General features: G+C 41.7%; 1 protein-coding gene across 2 annotated transcripts in view; it reads left to right on the top strand.

Moving 5' to 3' along the window:
* DNAH3 (dynein axonemal heavy chain 3) overlaps positions 1 to 22,718 on the top strand; it is a 206,043-nt gene that overhangs the window by 46,533 nt on the left and 136,792 nt on the right. For both annotated transcript variants that reach the window (XM_023224996.2, XM_023224997.1), the window contains 4 exons: positions 1,792 to 1,945; positions 3,089 to 3,233; positions 13,952 to 14,163; positions 19,401 to 19,492. In XM_023224996.2, the coding sequence (XP_023080764.1) occupies positions 1,792 to 1,945; positions 3,089 to 3,233; positions 13,952 to 14,163; positions 19,401 to 19,492 (603 nt within the window). The remainder of the gene's footprint in view (positions 1 to 1,791; positions 1,946 to 3,088; positions 3,234 to 13,951; positions 14,164 to 19,400; positions 19,493 to 22,718) is intronic.

The raw sequence follows: 22,718 nt of genomic DNA, 5'->3' as shown, positions 1-22,718 counted from the left end.
CAAAAATAAAAAGCTGAGAAAAGGAATGGAGGCCAGAATATGTGGCTCATGCCTGTAATCCCAGCACTTTGGGAGGCCAAGGCAGGTAAATCACCTGAGGTCAGAAGTTTGAGACTAGCCTGGCCAACATGGTGAAATCCTGTCTCTATGAAAAATGCAAATATTAGCTGGGCGTGGTGGTGGGCACCTATAATCTCAGCTACTTGGGAGGCTGAGGCTGGAGAATCACTTGAACCCGGGAGGCAGAGGTTGCAATGAGCCAAGATTGTGCCACTGCACTCCAGAAAGAAAGAGAGAGAGAGAGACTCAAACCACTTGAAAATTCTCTAAATTGTTTTTAAGAAAAAAGCAATGTTAAAACTGCCATAACAGAATTGAGCATTCTTAAGATAACCAACTTTATGAAATGTCACTATAGCTGATCTCAATGACATGTTCCCTTATTTTTTCAAAGAGTATTGATTATTTGCTATGTATCAGATGGTCTAACTGCTGAAGACACAACAAGGAATTAAGGAGACAAGATACATATTTATTTCCTTGAACAGGGCTGGGTAAAAATAAATAAATAAGTAAAAATCAACTGTATTTATAGAGTTTCCATTTTAGTAAATGTGAGCAAACACTTATGTATTGACTAATGTATACAAGGCTCAATTCTGAGCTTTTCTTGTTGTTGTTATTCGCGTTGACTTTAACTATTAAGCTGGTACTTTTTCTATACTCGTTTTACCTACCCGAGGCACAGACAGTTTAAGCGACTTTCCCAAGACTACGTAGCTACTAAGTGGCAAGGTGGGAATTTGAAGCTAGCTTGTTTGTCTCAAGACGCTGTCCACTTCACACTGTATTATTCTACCTCATTAGAAAAAGGGAACAGTTCTCATTGAGACCTGCTTTGTTGATAATATGGATGAAGTTGATAAATCTCTGGAAAGGTCTCCCCTGATCATGCTAACTACAGTAGCCCTCCACTTCCTTCCACTAGTCACTCTGTCCTGTTTTATTTTCTTCAGAGCTTTTATGACTAGCAGAAATATTTTATTGTTTGTCCTGTCTGTGGATTTATTCATCCATTCATCCATCCATCCATCCATCCATTCATCTATCCATCCATCCATCCATCCATCCATCCATCATCCATCTATCCATCCATCCATCCATCCATCCATTCATTCATCTATCCATCCATCCATCCATCTATCCATCCATCCATCCATCCATTCATCTATCATCCATCCATCCATCTATCCATCCATCCATCTATCCATCCATCCATCCATCCATCCATCCATCCATCCATCCATCCATTCATCCATCCATCCACGTCTATTGTCTAGGTCTCCTTCAGTTAAAATACAAGCTCCTTGAAGGTAGAGAACTTAATAGCATACTTCACAAATATATTCCTGATGCCTAAGGCAGTTATAAAATATATTAGGCACTCAGTAATAAATGTCTAATGGCCGAATGAATAAACAGTATGTATATGTGTACATCTATCATATACGTATTAACCTGTACAGGAAAAATACCTGGAAATGTTTAACCACCAACAGGCTCACAACAGCTCCATTTCTGGGAGGTGGTCTTAGAGGTAGTTTAACTTATTTTTTCATCTTCATTTATCTTGAGAGAGAGAGAGAAAGATGGAATGGGGAGGATTGGGAGAGGAAATCTGCAGGTACCTGATCAAATCTCTGCAGGCTTATATATGGGCAAGCAGTGCTGATGTTTTGAAAGTGCACAGAATGCAAAGTCCAAATGTGACCAGACTGTCTTTACTTTCAGATGCTCAGAATTTGAGTCAAGACTTGAGGGCTACCACAGAGAACTGGAAGGTTTTAGGAAGCGCGAAGTGATGACTACGGAAGAAATGAAGCACAATGTTGAAAAGCTGAATGAGCTTTCAAAGAACCTAAATCAGGCGTTTGCAGAGTTTGAGGTTTGGGATCTTGAGATGGGGACTTATGACGTTGTACTGGTCTATCGGTTCTGATACTTGGTTGTGAATTTCCTAATAGCATCTACTAGGTGGATAGTATTGATTAACTCATTGGCCAGTTCTTTCATTGGTATTTTCTTTTTTCCTTTTCTTTTTTTTTTTTTTTTTTGTTGTTGTTGTTGTTTTTTTTTTGTTTGAGACAAGATCTCGCTCTGTTGCCCAGGCTGGAGTGCAGTAGAGTGATCTCATATCATTGCAACCTCCACCTCCTGGGTTCATGTGATTCTCCTGCCTCAGCCTTCCAAGTAGCTGGGATTACAGGCATGCGCCACCATGCCCAGCTCATTTTTTGTATTTTTAGTACCATACAAAGAGATAGAGTTTCGCCATGTTGGCCAAGCTGGCTTTGAACTCCTGACCCCAAGTGATCCACCTGCCTCAATCTCCCAAAGTGCTGGGATTACAGGCATGAGCCACCACACCTGGCTCACTGGTACTTTCAACTACCTTTTCCCACATCCCTTCATGATGCCAGACCTTTCCCTTTGTTAGTTTCTGAGCACCGAAAGAAGAAAGTATAGTAAGGTAATTGTTCACATATATTGAGCATTTATTATGTGCTCAGCAATGGTCAAGGGCTTCATATGCAACATTTCACTTAATGCCTCTAACGCATCTTTGGATTAGGTAGTTATTATCCTCACTTACCCTGAAGTAAGAGAACTAAGTCTTGGAGAAGCTAAGTAACTGTCCCCAAAGATCAGCTGGTAAGTTCTTTAACCATTAAAATTCTTACCTTCAAGGCAAGTCAGTACAAGGAGGTAATATCATCTATGTAGCTAAAGTACATATGAAAATTATGAAAACAGAGATATGGCTGTCGTAGAGTGGAAACAGAGATGACAGGGCAAGTAGCTGATTATTCTACAGTTTTAACCAGACAGACCTCAGCTGCCAAGGTCCTTGGAGGTGGCAGAGGGACATTTTTGCTTGAGTTCATGCTTTAGTTTCCTCTCTTACTTTCCAGATGAATAAGCATTTCCCTCCGCTTGGTTTTCAAGGCACTGAGGAGTTTGCCGTGGTGCCTTCTAAGGTTTAGGAGAACAACCTATCCAATAAAGAGCATCTCCTTTTGCCTTGCAGTTGATCAATAAGGAGGAAGAGCTATTGGAAAAGGAGAAGAGTACCTACCCTCTTCTGCAGGCCATGCTGACGAACAAAGTGCCTTATGAGCAACTGTGGTCGACAGCCTATGAGTTCAGCACCAAGTCGGAGGAATGGATGAATGGTATGTGGTGATCTCACTCTGCTGGGACAGATGGGGATGGGGTGGAGGATCCACCCAGCCGCTTCTGAAATATGGTTTGCACTTAAGAATCTGGCTGGACTTTTAATCAGATTCTGACACTCCAGATTAAGGCACCCACAGTCAAAAGTATCTGATGCGATAATAAAAATGGAAGGTGGAGAAAGAGCCAGATCTATTTCCAGGGTAAAACACAATAGGCAGCCACCCAGAGTCACGATTTAGAGTTGCAGATGGTGGGAGAACAGATGGCAGTTTCACGATGGTGCTGCTTCAGGAAAGGCCAGCGTGCCATAGACATCTGTCAACTACCCTTTTACTCTAGGATCTGGGGTCCAGAAAGGTATTGAGGAGTTGGAATCAACAGGACTTAATGATTGATCTGATATGGGTTAAGGGGCAGGGAGGAAGAGAGTTACTATCCTCTCAAAGGTAAGAATTTTAATGCTTAAAGAACTTACTAGCTGACCTTTGGGAAAAGTTACTTAGCTTCTCCAAGACTTGGTTCTCTTACTTCAGGGATGAGTGAGGATAATAACAGCAAAGAACCAACTTCCAGATGACTGGCTCAGGCAATTTGGTAGGTATTACCATCACTGAACAAGAGAAGTGACAGATTTGTTGGGGAAAAAAACAAAACAAACAAACAAAAAAACAACCCATCAACTTGAATACATTGAGTTTGAGGCATCTGGAAACAATCAAATGGGAATATTAAATAGCATTTGAGTATATCAGGGTGGACTTTAGGAGAGAGATTTGGAAGGTGGGATTTATGTTGGGGAATTATTGATGTGTAGATTACAATCAAAGCCATGAATGATATCACCTGTGGCGGGTGTTTAAGAACAGAGGACAAAATCAGAGATCCTTGTCTGGGTGCAGTGACTCACACCTGTAGTCTCAGCACTTTGAAAGGCTGATGCAGGAGGATTGCATGAGCCCAGGAGTTCGAGACCAGCCTCAGTAACGTAGTGAGAACCCTGTCTCTAAAAAAAATAAAAAATTAGCCAAGTGTGGTGGTGCATGTGTAGTCTCAACTACTCGAGAAGCTGAGATGCGAGGAATGCTTGAGCCCAGGAGATCAAGGCTGCAGTAAGCTATGATCTGCTTACTACACCCCAGCTTGGGTGTCAGAGCAAAACCTTGTCTAAAAAAAAAAAAAATCAGAGACCCTTAGGTTTGAGCCTTTAGCAAATTTCTAGTGCTTCAGTATTTGTAAACACAACAAGGCCGGTCATGGTGGCTCATGCCTGTAATGCCAGCACTTTGGGAGGCCAAGGTGGAAGGATTACTTGAGCTCAGGAGTTTAAGACCAGCCTGGGCAATATAGCAAGACCTTATTTCTACTAAAAACAAAATGAAAAAGTTAGCTGGGCATGGTGGTGTGTACCTGTAGTCCCAGCTACTCAGGAGGCTGAGGCAGGAGGATCGCTTGAACCTGGGAGGTTGAGGCTGCAGTCAGTTGTGATGGCTCTACTGCACTCCAACCTGGGAGACAGAGCGAGACCCTGTCTCAAAAAAAAAAAAAAAAAGTATTTATAAATTACCAAGTGTTTTTATTAGAAATAGGTATTGTGTTTTAAAAATATTTTACATTTTATTTTTAAATTTATATACATTTAAATGGACATTTTTGGCATACATTTCTATGAATTTTAACAGATGTTTACATTCATATAAACACTACTACAATCAGAAAACAGCAATTTCATCAACTCAATAAATTTCTTTGGACTGTCTCCTTGTCGTCAAATCCTCCCCCGAGTTGTAACCCCTGGCAACTATTGATCTCTTCATTATTCCTATAGTTTTACCCTTTTGAGGCTCCTCCTATAAATGGAATGATACAGTATGCAATCTTTCAAGACTGCTTCCCTCACTCAGCATACTGCCTTTAAGATTCATCCAAGTTGTTGGATGTAGCAGTAGGTCATTTCCTTTTATTGTGAGTAGTATCCCATTCTATGGATACAACAGCTTAACATTTACCCACTGTTTTCACTCTCAGACTATTATAAATAGAGATGCTGTAAATATTTATGTCAACGTTTTTGTGTCAATATAAACTTTTATTTCTCTAGAGTAAATGCCCAGGAGTGGATTGCTGAATTATATTTAAAGTATATGTGTAAATTCATAAGAAAATGCCCAACTTTTGTTTTCCACAGTGGCTGTGCCATTGTGCATCCCTCACCAACGTGTGATAATTCCAGTTGTTCCACCTCTTCACCAGTGTATTAATCCATTTTCGTACTGCCATGAAGAAATACCTGAGACTGGGTAATTTATAAAGAAAAAGAGGTTTAATGAACTCACAGTTCCACATGGATGGGGAGGCCTCACAATCATGGTGGAAGGTGAAGGAGTAGCAAAGGCACATCTTACATGGCAGCAAGCAAGAGAGCATGTGCAGGGGAACTGCACTTTATAAAACCATCAATTCTCGTGAGACTTATTCACTATCATGAGAACAGCATGGGAAAACGCGACTCCATGATTCAGTTACCTCCCACCAGATCCCTCCCATGACATGTGGGGATTGTGGAAACTATAATTCAAGATGATATTTGAATGGGGACACAGCCAAACCATTATCAACCAGCCACTGGGCATTGTCCGTATTTTTTTTTTTTTTTTTGAGATGGGGGGGTCTCACTTTGTCACCCAGGCTGGAGTACAGTGGTGTGATCTCGGCTCACTGCAGCCTCTGCCTCCTGGGTTCAAGCAATTCTCCCACCTCAGCCTCCTGTTTAGCTGGGATTACAGGAGCGTGCCACCACACCTGGCTAATTTTTGCATTTGTAGTAGAGCCGGGGTTTCACCATGTTGGCCAGGCTGGTCTCAAACTCCTTACCTCAGGTGATCCACCTGCCTCAGCCTCCCAAAGTGCTGGGATTACAGGTGTGAGCCACTGTGCTTGGCCTGTATTTTTTATTTTAGCCATTCTCATAAGTAGTTGTGGTATCTCATTATGATTTTAATTTGCATTTCCCCAATGCCTAATGATCTTGAACATTTCTTTATGTGCATACCTGTCATTTGTATATCCTCTTTGGTGAAGTGTCTGTTCAAGTCTTTTACCCATTTGTTTAATTGGTTGTTTGATTTCTTGCTGTTGAGTTTTGTGAGGTCTTTATATATTTTGGATACAAGCCCTTTGTGAGATATGTGATTTACAAGTATTTTCTCCAAGTCCGTGGCTTGTTTTTAAATTCTCTTTATAGTGTCTTTCACAGAGAAAAAGGTTTTAATTTTGATGACATCCGACATCAATCTTTCTTTTATGGATTGTGCTCTTTGTATCATCTCTAAGGACTCTTAGCCTAACCCTGGTCATGAAGATATTCTCCTGTATTTTCTTCTAGAATTGTTATGATTTTAGGCTTTACATTTAGACCTATGGTCCATTTTGAGTTAATTTTTTTAAATATGAGGCTTAGTTCAAGTTCATTGTCTTATATATAAATGTCCAATGGTTCCAGTAATTGGAAAAAATTAAATTTTTGTCCACTTAATTATATCTTTATCAAAAATCAATTGTCCATATCTTTGTGGGTTGATTTCTTGACTACTCTGTTCTGTCAATCTATATGTCAAGCCTTTCACTGATACCACATCAACTTGACAACTGTATTTTTATAGAAAGTCTTAAAATCATGTAGTATGATTCTAACTTAATTCCTCTTTTTCAAATTTTATTTTCACTATTTTGGTCCCTTTATTTTTCCACATAAATTTGAGAATCAGTTTGTTTGTACATACCAAAAAATCCTGCTGGAATTTTGTTGGAAATGTTTTAAATCTATAGATCAATTCGGAAAGAATTCACATTTTATTACATTGAGTCTTCCAATCAATGGACACTTTATATCTCTTCAATTAGTTCTCCTTTTACTTCTTTTTATCAGTGTTTTGCAGGTTTCAGCATACAGATCCTGTGCATGTTTTGTTAAATTTATACATAGGTATTTCCTTTTTTGGAGCAATTGTAAATGATGTATGTTTTTGAATTTCACTTTTTGAGGTAAATACTATGAAGCATAATTGCTGGATTATATGGTAAGAACATGTGTAGTTTTGTAAGAAACTGCCAAACTGTCTTTCAAAGTTGCTGTACCATTTTGCATTTCCACCAGTATAAATGAGAATTCCTGTTGCTCCACATCCATGCCAGCATTTAGTGTTGTCTGTGTTTTGAGTTTTGACCATTTTAATAGATGTGTAGTGGTATCTCATTGTTGGCTGTTGTTGTTATTGTTTTTAAATTGAGATGAGGGTCTCACTGTGTTGCCCCAGCTGGCCTCAGATTACTGGGCTCAAGCAATCCTCCCACCCTGGCCTCCCAAAGTGTTGGGATTACAGGTATGAGCCACCACACCCAACCACTCATTGTGTTTTAATTTGTAGTTCCTTAATGGCAATGATATTGAACATCTTTTCATATACTTATTTGCCTCCTGTATATCTTCTTAGGTTAGGCATTTGTTCAGAGCTTTTGCCTATTTTTAAGTCTCAGGTTTTGTTTTCTTATTGTTGAATTTTTAAAAATTCCTTGCATATTTAGATAATACTCCTTTAACAGATTTTTTTTTTTTTTTGGCAAATATTTTCTTCCAGACTGTGGCTTTTTTATTCTCTTGACAGTGTCTTTTACAGGGGAGAATCTTTTCATTCCTAGTTTATCTTTTTTTCCCCATGTGTTGTCCCTTTTGTGTTGTAACTAAAAAATCATTCTCAAATCCAAGGTCATCCAGATTTTCTCCTATGTTATCTTCTAGGAATTTTATAGTTTTCCATTTTAGATTTAAGTCTGTGATCCATTTTGAGTTAATTTTTGTGAAGGGTATAAGATCTGTGTCTAGATTCTTTTTTGTGTGTGTGTATATGGATGTCCAATTTTTTCATCCTTATTTGTTGAAAAGGCTATCTTTTCTCTATTATATTGCCTTTGATCTTTTATCAAAGACCAGTTGACTATATTTGTGTGGTTCTATTTCTGGGTGGGTTATGTATTCTGTTACATTGATCTATGTGACTTTCTTTTGCCAATACCACACTTTCTTGATTACTATAGTTTTATCGTAACTCTTTTTTTTTTTTTTTTTTTTTTTTTTTTTTGAGGCAGAGTCTTGCTCTGTCGCCCAGACTGGAGTGCAGTGGCCGGATCTCAGCTCACTGCAAGCTCCGCCTCCCGGGTTTACGCCATTCTCCTGCCTCAGCCTCCCGAATAGCTGAGACTACAGGCGCCCGCCACCTCGCCCAGCTAGTTTTTGTATTTTTAGTAGAGACGGGGTTTCACCGTGTTAGCCAGGATGGTCTCGATCTCCTGACCTCGTGATCCGCCCGTCTCGGCCTCCCAAAGTGCTGGGATTACAGGCTTGAGCCACCGCGCCCGGCCAGTTTTATCGTAACTCTTGAGGCTGGGTAGTATCAGTCCTCTGACTTTACTCTTCTCCTTTAATATTGTGTAGGCTATTCTGGATCTTTTACTTCTCTGTATAAATTTTAGAATCAGTTTGTCAATATCCACAGAATAACTTGCTGGGATTTTTACTGGGATTGTGTTGAATCTGTAGATCAAGTTGGGAAGAGCTGGCACCTTAACAATACTGAGTCTTCCTATCCATGATTATGGAATATCTCTCTATTATTTACATCTTCTTTGATTTATTTCATCAGAGTTTTTTGTAGTTTTCCTCATATAGATCTTGCAAATATTTTGGTAGATTTGTGCCCAAGTACAAATATACTTTTTAGGGTGCCAATGTAAATAGTATTATGCTTTTAATTTCTTTTTTTTTTTTCTTTTTTGAGACGGAGTCTCATTCTGTTGCCCAGGCTGAAGTGTAATCACGTGATCTCAGCTCACTGCAACCTCTGCCTACTGGGTTCAAGTGATTCTTCTGCCTTAGCCTCCTGAGTAGCTGCGATTACAGGCACATGCTACCACACCTGGCTAATTTTTGTAATTTTGGTAGAGACAGGGTTTCATCATGTTAGGTCAGGCTGGTCTCCAACTCCTGACCTCGTGATCCACCCGCCTCGGCCTCCCAAAATGCTGGGATTACAGGCATGAGCCACTGCGCCTGGGCTATGCTTTTACTTTCAAATTCCACTGTTCGTTGATGCTATCTTGGAAAGTGATTGACTTTTTAATGTTAATATTGTATCCTGTGCTCCTGCTCCACTTATTAGTTCCAGGACTTTGTTTTATTGATTCTGGATTTTCTTTCTCTTTCTTTTTTTCTAATTTTTATTTATTTATTTTTAGTTGACAAGTAGTTACGTATATTTGTGGAGTTCAATGTGATATTCTGATCTATGTATACATCATAGAAAGATTAAATCAAGCTAATTAACATATCCATGACCTCACCAATTTATCATTTTTTTTCTGGTGATAACATTTAAAATCTATTCTTTTAGAACTTTGAAATATACGAGACATTATTATTATTATTACTGTTATTTGAGATGGGGTCTTGCTCTGCCACCCAGGCTGGAGCACAGTGACATAACCTTGGCTCACTGCAATCTCTGCCTGCTAGGCTCAAGTGATCCTCCCACCTCAACCTCCTGAGTAGCTGGGACTATAGATGCTCACCACCACACCCGGCTAATTTTTTGTGTTTTTGGTAGAGACAGGATTTTGCCATGTTGCCCGGGCCAGTCTTGAACTCCTGAGCTCAAGCAATCCACCTGCCTCTGCCTCCCAAAGTGCTAGGATTACAGGCGTGAGCCACCTCACCCAACTGAAAAAATACAATAATTATTAACTGTAGTCACCATGCACTACAATAGATTACTAAAATGTATTTCTCCAGTGTAACTGAAACTTTGTACCCTTGATCAACATCTTTCCTTTCTTCCCCATCTCTCCCCCTCATCCAACCCTCTGGTAACTGCCTTTCTACGCTCTGTTTCTATGAAATTGACATTTTTGGATTCCACAAATAGTGAGATCACACAGTATTTGGCTTTCTGTGCCTGGCTTATTTCACTTAACATAATGTCCTCCAGTTCCATCCATGTTGTTGCAAATTACAGAAAATTTTGAGACTGTTAATACTGTATATTACATTGTTTGATTTTCAAATATTAAACCAGCCTTACACTCCAATGATAAACGCTACTTGGACATGGTGTATTATTCTTTACATGTGTTGCTGGATTCAGTTTCCATGCCTAATATTTTGTTGAGAATTTTAGTGTCTATGAGATATACTGGTCTATAGGGTTTTGGTTTTTGTTTTGTTTTGTTTGTAATATATCTGTGTGATTTTTATATCAAGGTATTGCTGACCTGTTAAAATAAGTTAGGAAATGTATTCTCCTCTTCTATTTTTTAGATGAGATTATACAGCTTTTCTTGTTTGTGTGTTTTTTTTTTTTTTTCTTTTAATGTTTGGCAGAATTTTCCAGTGAAACCATCTGATTCTGAAGTTTTTATATTTTGGAAATTTTTAATCTATAAATTCAATTTTTTCAATAGTTATAAACCTATTCAGGTATTCTGGTTTATCTTGAGTAAGTTTTTGGAAGTTTGTAGTTTTTGAGGAATGGCTTCAGTTTTTTTTAAAAAATGGTCTAATTTATGTACATTGAGTTGTTTATAGCATTCCCTTATTACCCTTTTAATGTCTGAGGGGTCAGTAGTGATATCCCATCTTTTATTTTTGATATTGGTAATTTGCATCTTCTTTCTTCTTTACCAGTCTTGCTAGAAGTTCATCTTTTTTTAGGCCTATCCATTTTATTTTTCCAAGGAAACAGCTTTTAGTTTCAATAATCTTTTTTATTATTTTTGTTTTCAATGGATTTCTGTTCTTATTTTTATCACTTCCTTCCTTCTGCTAGCTTTGGTTTATCTTGCTCTTCTTTTTCTAGTTACTTAAGGTAGAAACTTGGATCATTTATTTTAGAACGTTCTCCTTTTTTAATGCTACAAATTTCTCCTTTATAGTTGTACCTCACAAATTTTGTTCAATTTAAAGTACTTTCTAATTTCCTTTGAGACTCCTCTAGGACCCATGGATTATTTATAAGTGTATTGTTTAATGTTCTAGTCACTGGAGATTTTCTTGTTATGTTTTTATTGTTATTTCTAATTTAATTCCGTATGGTCATAAAAGGCACTTTGCATGATTTTGCTTCTTTTCAATTTATTGAGGTTTGTTTTATGACTCAGAATAAGATTCACCTTGGTAAGTGTTCTATTTGCAGTAAAAAAGAATGTGTACTCTGCTGTTATTGAATGGAATATTTTATCAAGGGATCAAGTTGCCTTTGTTAAAAGTCAGCTTTGGCAGGGCTGTTACTTTGCTAGACATATCCCTCTCCATGGATAAGCAGTAAGTTCTGCAATGGGATTCCTAGTGAGTGTTGCTTCCACTTTTCCCCTGCAGTGGCTTTCAAAGTATGGTTCCAGGACAAAGCAGCATTCTCATTAACTGAGAATGTGTTAAAAATGCAAAATCTTGAGGCCTCGCTCCAGACCTGACTCAGAAACTCTGGGAATGGGGCCCAGAAATCTGTGTTTTAACAAGCCCTCCTGGCAGTTCTGATGCCTGCTAAACTTGGAAAACTACTGTGAGTATCCTACAGAAATCTCTCCCTGTAGCTCACATTTGGATGGCACCTTCTTTAGTTTCCAGTAGAGACACATGTTTTCCCTTTATTATCTGCCTTTGATCATTTAGTGGGAGTTAGAATAGGCAGACGTGGTTAGTTGCATGGCCTCACATTGCTTCTTTGCCTAAAAGTTATCTGTTTACATTCATGGGGCTGAAGATCATTAACCTTGAAGAATGACTTCAGCAATGTTTCCTAGAACTCTGGAATGTCCGGACTGGATAGGACCCTAGAAGTTATTAATATTTCCTGCAACCTCCATATTTGAATTTCGACTGAGTTGACTGTATCCACAGGGCTACAAAAATTTCCACCTGTTGTCTCATCCTTTAAGATCAGAGTTAGAGTTTCAGAATATAGCCTTGCCATAAGCTATGAGGTGAGAAGCTACCAAGGCATGTGGATAAAGGGATCCATAACTGCTCTTCAAATAGCAGTGTCTAAAATCCCTGGATTATTTTATATTCTTCTCTCTTGTTGTAGATATAGATTTGTCACTTCAGGCTGTCTCTAGATAATCATAACCAGAGGGAAATTTCTTCTAACAGAAATTCTACTACTCCTCTTTGCCTGAGTGATTGCAAATAACCCAGGCAAGTCACTCTGTTTGTGCTTCACTCTTACAACTATAGAGTGGGAACAATGAAGTGTTAGCCTTACCTAATTTATTCATCCTACTGGGAAAGTCACTGTGATAATTCAGCCAAACCCTCCCAAGTAGAGGCTACTCACTAGTCGCGTAGGTGCCTTTCTATTCTAGCCCAGCACCTACAATATTTCCTGGTACATGAAAGATACTTTTTTTTAAATTTAAATTTTTGATTACTTAACAAAAATGTTGGGTTGATGAAGCATGTGAAATTAACGAAGTTATATTTAGTTTCAGCACTCCTGAAAGAAAAGTGTTTCTGAGTAAGTTAGCAACATCACATAGCAAGAGTTAATACCAATTTGAAATATCCAAGCAGGGGCAGTAGCATGGAAAGGTCTTGGCCAGATATGAAACCCAAATGCTAAAGGTTCTTAGCAAAATAAAGGAAGGGGAAGGAAATTAGTGTTTTGGAGCAAGTTTAAACAATGAGGTGTTACTCTTTGTTTTTAAAATATATATATTTTTTGACAGAGTCTCACTCTGTTGTTGAGGCTGGAGGGCAGTGGCACTATCCTGGCTCACTGCAACCTCTACCTCCCGGGCTCAAGTGATCCTTCCACCCCAGCCTTCCAAATAGGTGGGACTACAGAGCATGCCACCACGCCTGGCTAATTTTTTGCATTTTCAGTAGAAATGAGGTTTAACCATGTTGCCCAGGCTGGTCTTGAACTCCTGACCTCAAGCAATCTGCCTGCCTCAGCCTCCCAAAGTACTGGGGTTATAGACGTGAGCTACTGTGCCCTGCCCTGTTCTTAAAATAATTTCAAACTTACATAAAAATTGCCGGAACAAAACGGAGACCTCTCCTATCTCCATTCACCTTTCCCCAATGTTTAATATTTCACGGCTTTTGTGAAGCACTTTTTATTACTATTATAACGGCTTCTAAAAGCAATAATAACAATTTTTTTTTCTTTTTTATTTTTCTTCTTATTTTTTGTAGAGACAGGGTCTCACTATGTTGCCCAGGCTGATCTCAAACTCCTAGGCTCAAGCAGTCCTCCCACCTTGGCCTCCCCAAATGCTGGGATTACAAGTGTAAGCCACTGCAACTGGCCGAAAACAAAACAAATCAAAACAAAACAAAACAAAAAACTATTGATATGCTAATTGTACATCCATTATATGTCAGGCATTATGTTAGCCACTATACATTATCTCACTGAATTTCCACAATCACCCTCCAGGGTATCCATTATTACCCCTGTGTCACAGGAGTTACTGTCGAGGTTTAGAAAAGTCCTATAGGGTACCAAAGGTTCCACTAGCTAAGTGCAGGTTTTAGATCCTCAAAGCCTATATGTGTTCCAGTCTCTAAACGACAGGAGGCACAGCTCTAAATTCAGGGAATTAAAGGTATGCATGACTAACATCCACATGATGGTCTGACCCTTCCCTCACTCTTCTATTTCAGGACCCCTCTTCTTACTGAATGCCGAGCAAATTGCGGAGGAGATAGGGAATATGTGGAGGACAACGTATAAACTGATCAAGACCTTATCTGATGTGCCTGCACCCAGGCGCTTAGCAGAGAATTTGAAGATCAAGATCGATAAGTTCAAGCAGTACATTCCCGTCCTCAGTATTTCCTGCAACCCAGGAATGAAAGACCGGCACTGGCAGCAGGTTTCTATCAATCACTGCCCGCCCCCAAGCAGCCCAACCCAGGCCTGGCCCTGGCTGTCCTTGGGAAGGCAGGAAATATTACTAGGTCAAGCTTCTCCTTTCTGAAAGGATAATCTACTTAAGGGCAAAGGGATAGCAAATGAGAATGGCAAACCTTCTGAAGGAGGAGAATGAACTCCCTGCCCCCTGAACAGATTGGCGCTTTCCTTGGAACCCCCATTGCTCGTGGTTCGCTGAGTGTTGTTCCAGCCAGTGGTCACAAAAGGTCTCCTACCTGCTTCCTGCTTCCTAAGCAGATGGGCTTTTGGAGGCCAAGAGCCTCCAAGGTGCAACAAGGATGTTCAATATAGTGAGAGGATCTTGATTTGCTCCTTGACCTAGGATGCACAAAAAAGAAAGTCACGTCCCTCCCTGGGGTTGCTAATAATACCAGATGATTCCCACTTAGGATGACTTTGGTGTGGCATTTCATTGTCAAACAGGTTCAGAAATAATTTTGCACTCTTCTCTTAGCCCTTTGGGGCTACAAATTAGAATAATAAATTTCTCCTTAAAAATAGCTGGGATTTTTATAAGGAACCAAGTGTGAGGGTGATAAGTGTGGTGTGAACACTAAGCAGAAAAAAGAAAACTCACTGTGTTTCTAAAATAATCGTCACATCCAAGGGCTAGCAATGGCCTTGAAACATCCTCTACCAGAGAGTCACTCTGTATGGAACTGGAAGTGAAAATGGCTTTCTTTGGGCAGATTCTTCTCTGACTTGGCCTATAATTCCCCCTCTCAGAACCACATTCAAGACCACAATCCCAACACTTTGAGAAGCTGAGGCAGGAGGATAGTTTGAGCCCAGCCTGGGCAACATAGTGAGACCCCCATCTCTCCCTGATTAATTGATTAATTAGCTAAGCGTGGTGGTGTACATTTGTGGTCCCAGCTACTTGGGAAGCTGAGGTGGGAGGATTGCTTGGGCCAGGGATGTCAAGACTGCATTGAGCTGTGATCCTGTCACTGCACTCCAGCCTGGGAAACAGAGGGGGGAAAAAAAGCCACATATAAGACTGAGGAAATTCTCTCTGAAAGGACCCAATGACAACACAGTGACAAGGAGCACTTTGCTCTCCCTAGGAAGACTCTCTTAATACATGAGAGAGTCAGGGTTTTTTGTAGGGAGGAGCTACTTTCAGTTTCCCAAAAAGTCTTGAGACTTGAGACCTAAGCAAAGGGTGAAGTGCTGTACAGACAAGGGACAGGCTGTCTGAGTAGACTTCTGTTTTTTATTTTTCTTTCTTTCTTTTTTTTTTTTTTTTTTTTTGAGATGGAATCTCACTGTGTCCCCCAGGCTGGAGTGCAGTGACGTGGTATCAGCTCACTGCATTCAAGCCATTCTCCTGCCTCAGTCTCCTGAGTAGCTGGGACTGCAGGCACGTGCCACCACGCCCTGCTAATTTCTGTATTTTTACTAGAGATGGGATTTCACCATGTTGGCCAGGCTGGTCTTGAACTCCTGACCTCAGGTGATCCTCCCACCTCAACCTCCGAAAGTGCTGGGATTATAGGGATGAGCCACCGTGCCTGGCTGGGATATTTTTTAATTGTAATTTTAATTAATTATTTTTTAAAATAGAGACGGGGGGAGGGTCTCACTATGTTGCCCAGGCTGGTCTCGAACTCCTGGCCTCAAGTGATACTCCTGCCTTAGCCTCCTAAAGTGCTGGGATTGCAGGTGTGAGCCACGGTGCCTGATCATGACTTCTGGTTTCAAAACGCCCCAGCAGAGGGATCTGCAGAGGGGGAGTTGCTGTCAGTTGGTGATTATGGGGTGCCTCTCCCTATGGACCCAGCCTAACTAGGACTTTGACCTGCATCGGGGGGTATGGGGGAGTTAGGGAGCTTAGGTGGGGCAGGTAGCCTCTGGTAGTGCCAGGTTTCTCTATGAGATGGCACTATCAAGAGTGGCTTTGGTGATGGCGTTTGGAGAACATGCCGCAGGGCTGGGAAAGCCATCTGCTCTGCCTGGTGCTTCCTCTATGATGCTATTCTCATACGTGGACACTCAAAAAATCCCAACCAGGCCAAGCGTGGTAGCTTATCATGCCACCAATCTCAGCACTTTCGGAGGCTGAGGCAGGAGGATCACTTGAGGCCAGGAGCTTGAGGCCAACCTGGGCAACGTAGTGTGACCCCGTCTATTTAAAAAATTAATTAATTTAAAATTAAATTTAAATTTAAAAAATTCCAGCCAGGTGCGGTGGCTCACACCTGTAATCCCAGGACTTTGAGAGGCCAAGGCAAGTGGGTTACTTGAGCCCAGGAGTCTGAGAACCAGCCCGGGCAACACTGCAAAAACCCCATCAAGAAATACAAAAAAATTAGCCAGGCATGGTGGCAGCATGCTTGTAGTCCCAGCTACTAAGGAGGCTAAGGTGGGAGGATCACTTGAGCCTGGGAGGTTGAGTCTGCAGTGAGCTGTGATTGCGCCACTGCAGTCCAGCCTGGGCAACAGAGCAAGACCCTGTCTAAGAAAGAGAGAGAGAGAGAGAGAGAGGGAGGGAAGGAGGAAGGAAGGAAGGAAGGAAGGAAGGAAGGACATTCTAACCATTCCTAGACATACATAATTCTCATTTATGGGCCACTTAAATGATTGGGAAAATGTTTCTTACAATGATAATAAAATAATAATAATGATAATATTGAAAATGTACTGAGTACCAGCTATGGTGCTGGGTTCGGTGTTGCATACTTTATTTGGATTCTCACATTTCATCCTTAAAACTGGCCTTTGAAGTGGAGATTATTATCATCTCCATTTCACGGATAGGAAACCTGAGACTTGGAGAGATGAGTTTTCAGATGGCTAGTTGGTGGTGGGGGAGGGAACTGGAATTTTTCTATGCTGTTTGACTCAGCCTGGAAAAGTCAAGAAGGCAAAAAAGATCTGGTCAGAGGAAGGGAGCAGGCAGTAGGGGGCAGTAAACCACAGTGAGAGGGGGCCAGGAAGCTCGGCCCCAGGACAGTGGCTCCCAAAGAGTGAGCACCTAAATGGAAGCCCAGTGAGCTGAGCAGTTAAGAGGCAAGTTCAGAAAGGACAAAGGCCTCCAGATACTCTCCGGGCTGCCCCTATGCAGAGCCCATTCCTCCCTGCAGTGTATCTGGGTCACACCACAGGCCACCCCGGGGAGAACCCCACGCCTGGGGATGTCATTCTCTGCCCTGATGCCTAACTCAGGAGATCCACTGCCATGGATGCCGGCTCTGGCAGGGGGATCTGAAGGATGAACCACCCGTAGCACTCAAGTCGAGCAGCTGGGTCTTCTGAAGCCAGGCTGGGGGTTCTGGTCATTTACAGAATATAGGCAGAAAAAGTTAGAGCCCTATGTTTGGGGCACAGACTTTATAGATAACAGCAAAGGGGTCGCTACTGCGGTTTAAAGCAAAATGGAAGCCACAAATCTAAGAGGCTTTTTGGATCACCACACTAAGGTACATTTCTGATGTCTTGTTTGCAATTAGTGTTATTTTGGTTATTTTTCCATCATGTGCCTATAACACTGTTGGTCTTCCAAGACCGTTATTTCAATGGTAACTACTTCTGGGTTCCTTGCTTTTGTGCTTTGTGTGTCTAAAAATGTCTCCTGGTCTGGCCAGGCACGGTGGCTCAGGCCTGTAATCCCAACAGTTTGGGAGGCTGAGGCAGATGGATCGCCTGAGGTCAGGAGTTTGAGACCAGTCTGGCCAACATAGTGAAACCCCATTTCTACTAAAAATTCAAAAATTATCTGGGTGTGGTGGTGCGCGCCTGTAATGCCTGCTACTTGGGAGGCTGAGGCAGGAAAATCACTGGACCCAGGAGACGGAGGTTGCAGTGAGCCGAGATTGCGCCATTGCACTCCAACCTGGGCAACAGAGCAAGACTGTCTCAAAAAAATAAAAAAGTGTGGAAAAAGAAAAATTTTAAAAATAATAAAAATTTAACTGTTAAAAAAAAAAAAAGCAAGATGGAACAAGGTAACATTTGATCTTAGGGAGAAACTGCACTGACTGATAGGTCCCAAAACTGGCCCTCTGTTAGTAGTAGAAATATAACGTGAGCCATTTGTGTGTGTGTGTGTTTTTTTTTTTTTTTTTTTGAGATGGAGTCTCACTCTGTTGCCCAGGCTGGAGTGCAGTGATGTGATCTTGGCTGATTCCTGCCTCTGCCTCCCAGGTTCAAGCTGTTCTTTTGCCTCAGCCTCCCAAGTAGCTGGGATTGCAGGCATTCGCCACCATGCCCGGCTAATTTTTGTATTTTTAGAAGAGACAGAGTTTCACAATGTTTGACAGGCTGGTCTTGAATTCCTCATCTCATGTGATCCGCCTGCCTCTCAGCCTCCCAAAGTGCTGGGATTACAGGAGTGAGCCACCGCACCCAGCCAATAATTTTAAAGTTTCTAGTAGCCACATTTTAAAAGGTAAAAGAGTCTGGGCATGATAGCTCACACCTATAATCCCAGCATTTTGGGAGATCAAGGTGGGAGGATCGCTTGAGGCCAGGAGTTCAAGACCAGCCTGGAAAACATAGCGAGACCCCATCTCTACAAAAAAATTTTAAAAAGGAAAAAAATTAGCCAGGCATGGTGCTGTATGCTGGTGGTCCCAGCTGCTCAGGAGGTCGAGGCAGGAGGACCACTTGAGCCTGGGAGATCAAGGCTGCAGTGAGTCATGATCACACCACTGCATTTCAGCCTGCGCAACAGAGCAAGACCCTGTCTAATTCAAATCAGCTGGGTGTGGTGGCTCACTCCTGTAATACGACTACTTTGGGAGGCTGAGGTGGGAGGATCGCTTGAGGCCAGGAGTTTGAGACCACTCTGAGCAACACAGCAAGACCCTATCTCTACAATACATTTAAAAATTAGCCAGGCATGGCAATGTGTGCCTGTGGCCCCAGCTACTGGGGAGGCTGAGATGGGAGGATTGATTAGGCCTGGGAGGTCAAAGCAGCAGTGAGCTATGATGGCACTATTGCACTCCAGCTTGGGAGACAGGGTGAGACTCTGTCTCAAAAATTTTTTTTTAATTTAATTAAAAAATAAGTTCCTCGGTCACACTAGCCACATCTCCGGTGCTCAACAGCCACCTGCTGCTTGTGGCTATGATGCTGAGCAGTGCAGAAAAAAAACATCTCCATCATCACAGAAGGTTCTACGGACAGCACTGCCTTGAACAATAAACACTTGCTTTCCTCTTTTCTTTGCAGATCAGTGAGATTGTCGGCTATGAGATAAAGCCCACCGAAACGACCTGCCTCTCAAATATGCTCGAATTTGGATTCGGCAAATTCGTTGAAAAGTAAGGGCTTATCCCCTCCTTCAGGAACGGTTTTGGTCAAAGGATCTGTAAGTTCCCACTTTGTGATCCGATTGGCCCCATGTAGGGCTGTTTATTTTATTTTTTTCTTTGTGGCATAGTGGCTTAAGGCTACTTAATTACCTCCAACTCCCAACTCGTACTGGTGAAGCTTCTGTTTTTAGCTGCAGAACTGCTGATGGGTTATGACTAGAAAATTGAGTCATAGATTTTATTTCAAAGGGAATTTTTTTTTTTTAATTTTTTTGAACCTGAGCTTCAAGTCCAGCTCTCAGTGATTGGGGGCAAAGCCATTCAACCTTTCTGTACTTCAGTTTCCTCTTCTTTAAACAAACAAAGCAACAATGCTCTCTGAGCTTTAAGACTGTATGAAACCTGTCCAAGAAAAAGTCTGTTCTCGCCTGGGCATAGTGGCTCATGCCTGTAATTTCAGCACTCTGGGGGGCCAAGGCAGGTAGATCACTTGAGGTCAGGAGTTCAAGACCAGCCTGGCCAACATGGTGAAAAACTGTTTCTACTAGAAATACAAAAGTTAGCCAGGCACAATGACACACACCTGTAGTCCCAGCTACTCAGGAAGCTAAGGCTAGAGGATGGCTTGAACCCAGGAGGCAGAGGTTGCAGTGAGCCAAGATAGTGCCATTGCACTCCAGCCTGGGCGACAGAGTGAGACTCCATCTTAATTTAAAAAAAAAAAAAAAAAGTCTCTTCTCTTGCTTTCTTCCCTTCTCTGAATTCCCCTGGAGTTTGTGTGTGTGAGAATTTTGCTATTTGAATGCTATTTCTAGAACAGAGCTTCTCAGGACACTTCTTGCTTTTCTACACTTCCTTCAGGGTGATGGGTGGGGAGATGTTGCATTGCCTGGACTGGAGACACTGTTAGGCAGGTGTGGCACCCAGACCCGCTGCATCAGCATCAGCTAGGAACTAGCTAGAAGGCACATTTTCAGGCCCCACCCAACCCACATAATCAAATTCTGTGGATGGGCCCTGCAATCTGCATTTTAACAAATCCTTCAGGTCAACACTGTCCAAAGCAGCATCCACCGGCCATGTGTGGCCACTGAGCCCCTACAGTGCAGCTAGTCTGAATTAGATGTGCTGTAAGTATAAAATATAGGCTTGATTTTGAAGACATACTACAAGAAAAAGGAATGCAAAATACCTAACAATTTTTAATATCGATTAATATTGAAATGATAATATTTTGGATATATTGAGTCAAATACATTATTGGAACTAATTTCACCTATGTCTTTTAATATTTTTAAAATGTGGCTTCTAGAAACTTTATTTTATTTTATTTTGGAGATGGAGTCTCACTCTGTCACCCAGGCCAGAGTGCAATGGCACGATCTCGGCTCACTGCAACCTCCGCCTCCCAGGTTCAAGCGATTCTCCTGCCTCAGCCCCCCAAGTAGCTGGGATTACAGGCACCCACCACCACGCCTGGCTAATTTTTGTATTTTTGATAGAGATGGGGTTTCACCATGTTGGCCAGGCTGGTCTTGAACTCCTGACCTCAGGTGATCTGCCCACCTCGGCCTCCCAAAGTGCTGTGATTACAGGCGAGAAACTTTAAAATTATATATGTGGCTCACTTTATATTTCTAATGGACAGCACTGCTCCAGGTGATTCTGATACATGAAAGGCTGAGAATTCCCCACTCACACTGCACCAGAGCAGGTCTAATTTAAGGCACTTCCCAGCTCTTGAATCTCTCTGCCACCTGAATACTTTGATGGCTCTCCAGTACTGTACTACCACTATGTTCCTTATTAAGGAGCAGGCCTAAAGAAGCATGCGTTTTTATCAGGCTTAGGATAAAATCTCTTAGGTATTTTGGCCAAAGGGCCTCAGTTTCTCCCAATAAGATTTTTTACAAGAGACACTAGCTATTCAATGCTTATGCTGCACTCAGCATTTTATATACCTTAACCCTTTTTATTTATTTATTTATTTTTTATCTTTTGAGATGGAGTCTCACTCTGTCTCCCAGGCTGGAGTACAATGGTGCAATCTCGGCTCACTGCAACCTCTGCCTCCTGGGTTTAAGCAATTCTTCTGCCTCAGCCTCCTGAGTGGCTGGGATTACAGGCACCTGCCATCATGCCTGGCTAATTTTTGCATTTTTGTAGAGATGGGGTTTCATCATGTTGGCCAGGCTGGTCTTGAACTCCTGACCTCAGGTGATCCATCCGCCTTGGCCTCCCAAAGTGCTGGGATTACAGGCATGAGCCACCACGCCCGACCTTAACACATTTATCCATCACAAAAACCTAGTGTCCTAGGTCCTACCGTCCTAATATTCTCATTTTACAGATTAGGAAATAGACTTCAGATTATTAGCTGTTGATCACAGCTAGTAACTGAAAAAACGAACATTTCACTTAGGAAAGAATCAAGATTTGAACATCAGCAGGCTTCCATTACCAGGCGAGCCTTAACCATGACCCTTCACCACCAAAAAAGTAAACCCCCCTCCGCAGACAGCGAGTGAGCAAAAAAACATACAGCTCTTCTTATACTTTCCATGCACGCATGTTCAATTGTCACCAATTCAGAAGTGGAAGCACCTTGGCTTTGTTTATTTCTGTCGTTCCGTTTGTAACATGGGAAGCAGCTAGGTGATTAGAGTTAGGCTTAGGAGAAAAGGCATGTCACCTGAACTGATTCCATGTCTGGAGACTCAGCCACCACCGTTTAGGGAGGTGTGATATTGCATGTATTCCACCCACACCACAGTTAATGCAGCTTCATCACAGCTCACAGTTAATGAGCTTCTCCAGCACATTTTGGGTGAGGTCAACTCTTGATATATTTCATGAATTCCCAAACTGATTAATCCCTCATCTGTGCAATCATTTGCATTCTAAGTCATAACCTAGGGTAATTCATGAGGCCTGGTGTCAGCATTTGTTCTTATTTAATTGAACCCAAAAGCCTGTGATACGGGCATATGGGGACCTGAGGCCTGTTGAGAGACTTGGCCACAACCGCACAGCCAGTGAGCACTGGAGGGTGGGCCTTGTGACTGCTTGTCTCATACTCATCTGGGCTGGCACCTGCCTTTATTAATTATTCCCAATATGCACACTCATTTTGGTCGCCTCTCACAGGCCATGTTTAAGGCAATGACCACACTGCTGAGGTCCTGATCAGTCCTTGTTTATAATTTTCTGCTCCTAATCTTCCTGCCTTCTCGAG

The sequence above is a fragment of the Piliocolobus tephrosceles genome, chromosome 17 (genome assembly GCF_002776525.5).
Source record: "Piliocolobus tephrosceles isolate RC106 chromosome 17, ASM277652v3, whole genome shotgun sequence".
NCBI lineage: Eukaryota > Metazoa > Chordata > Mammalia > Primates > Cercopithecidae > Piliocolobus > Piliocolobus tephrosceles.
The sequence above is the reverse complement of the archived record's forward strand: the minus strand, read 5'-3'. Positions and strand labels throughout refer to the sequence as shown.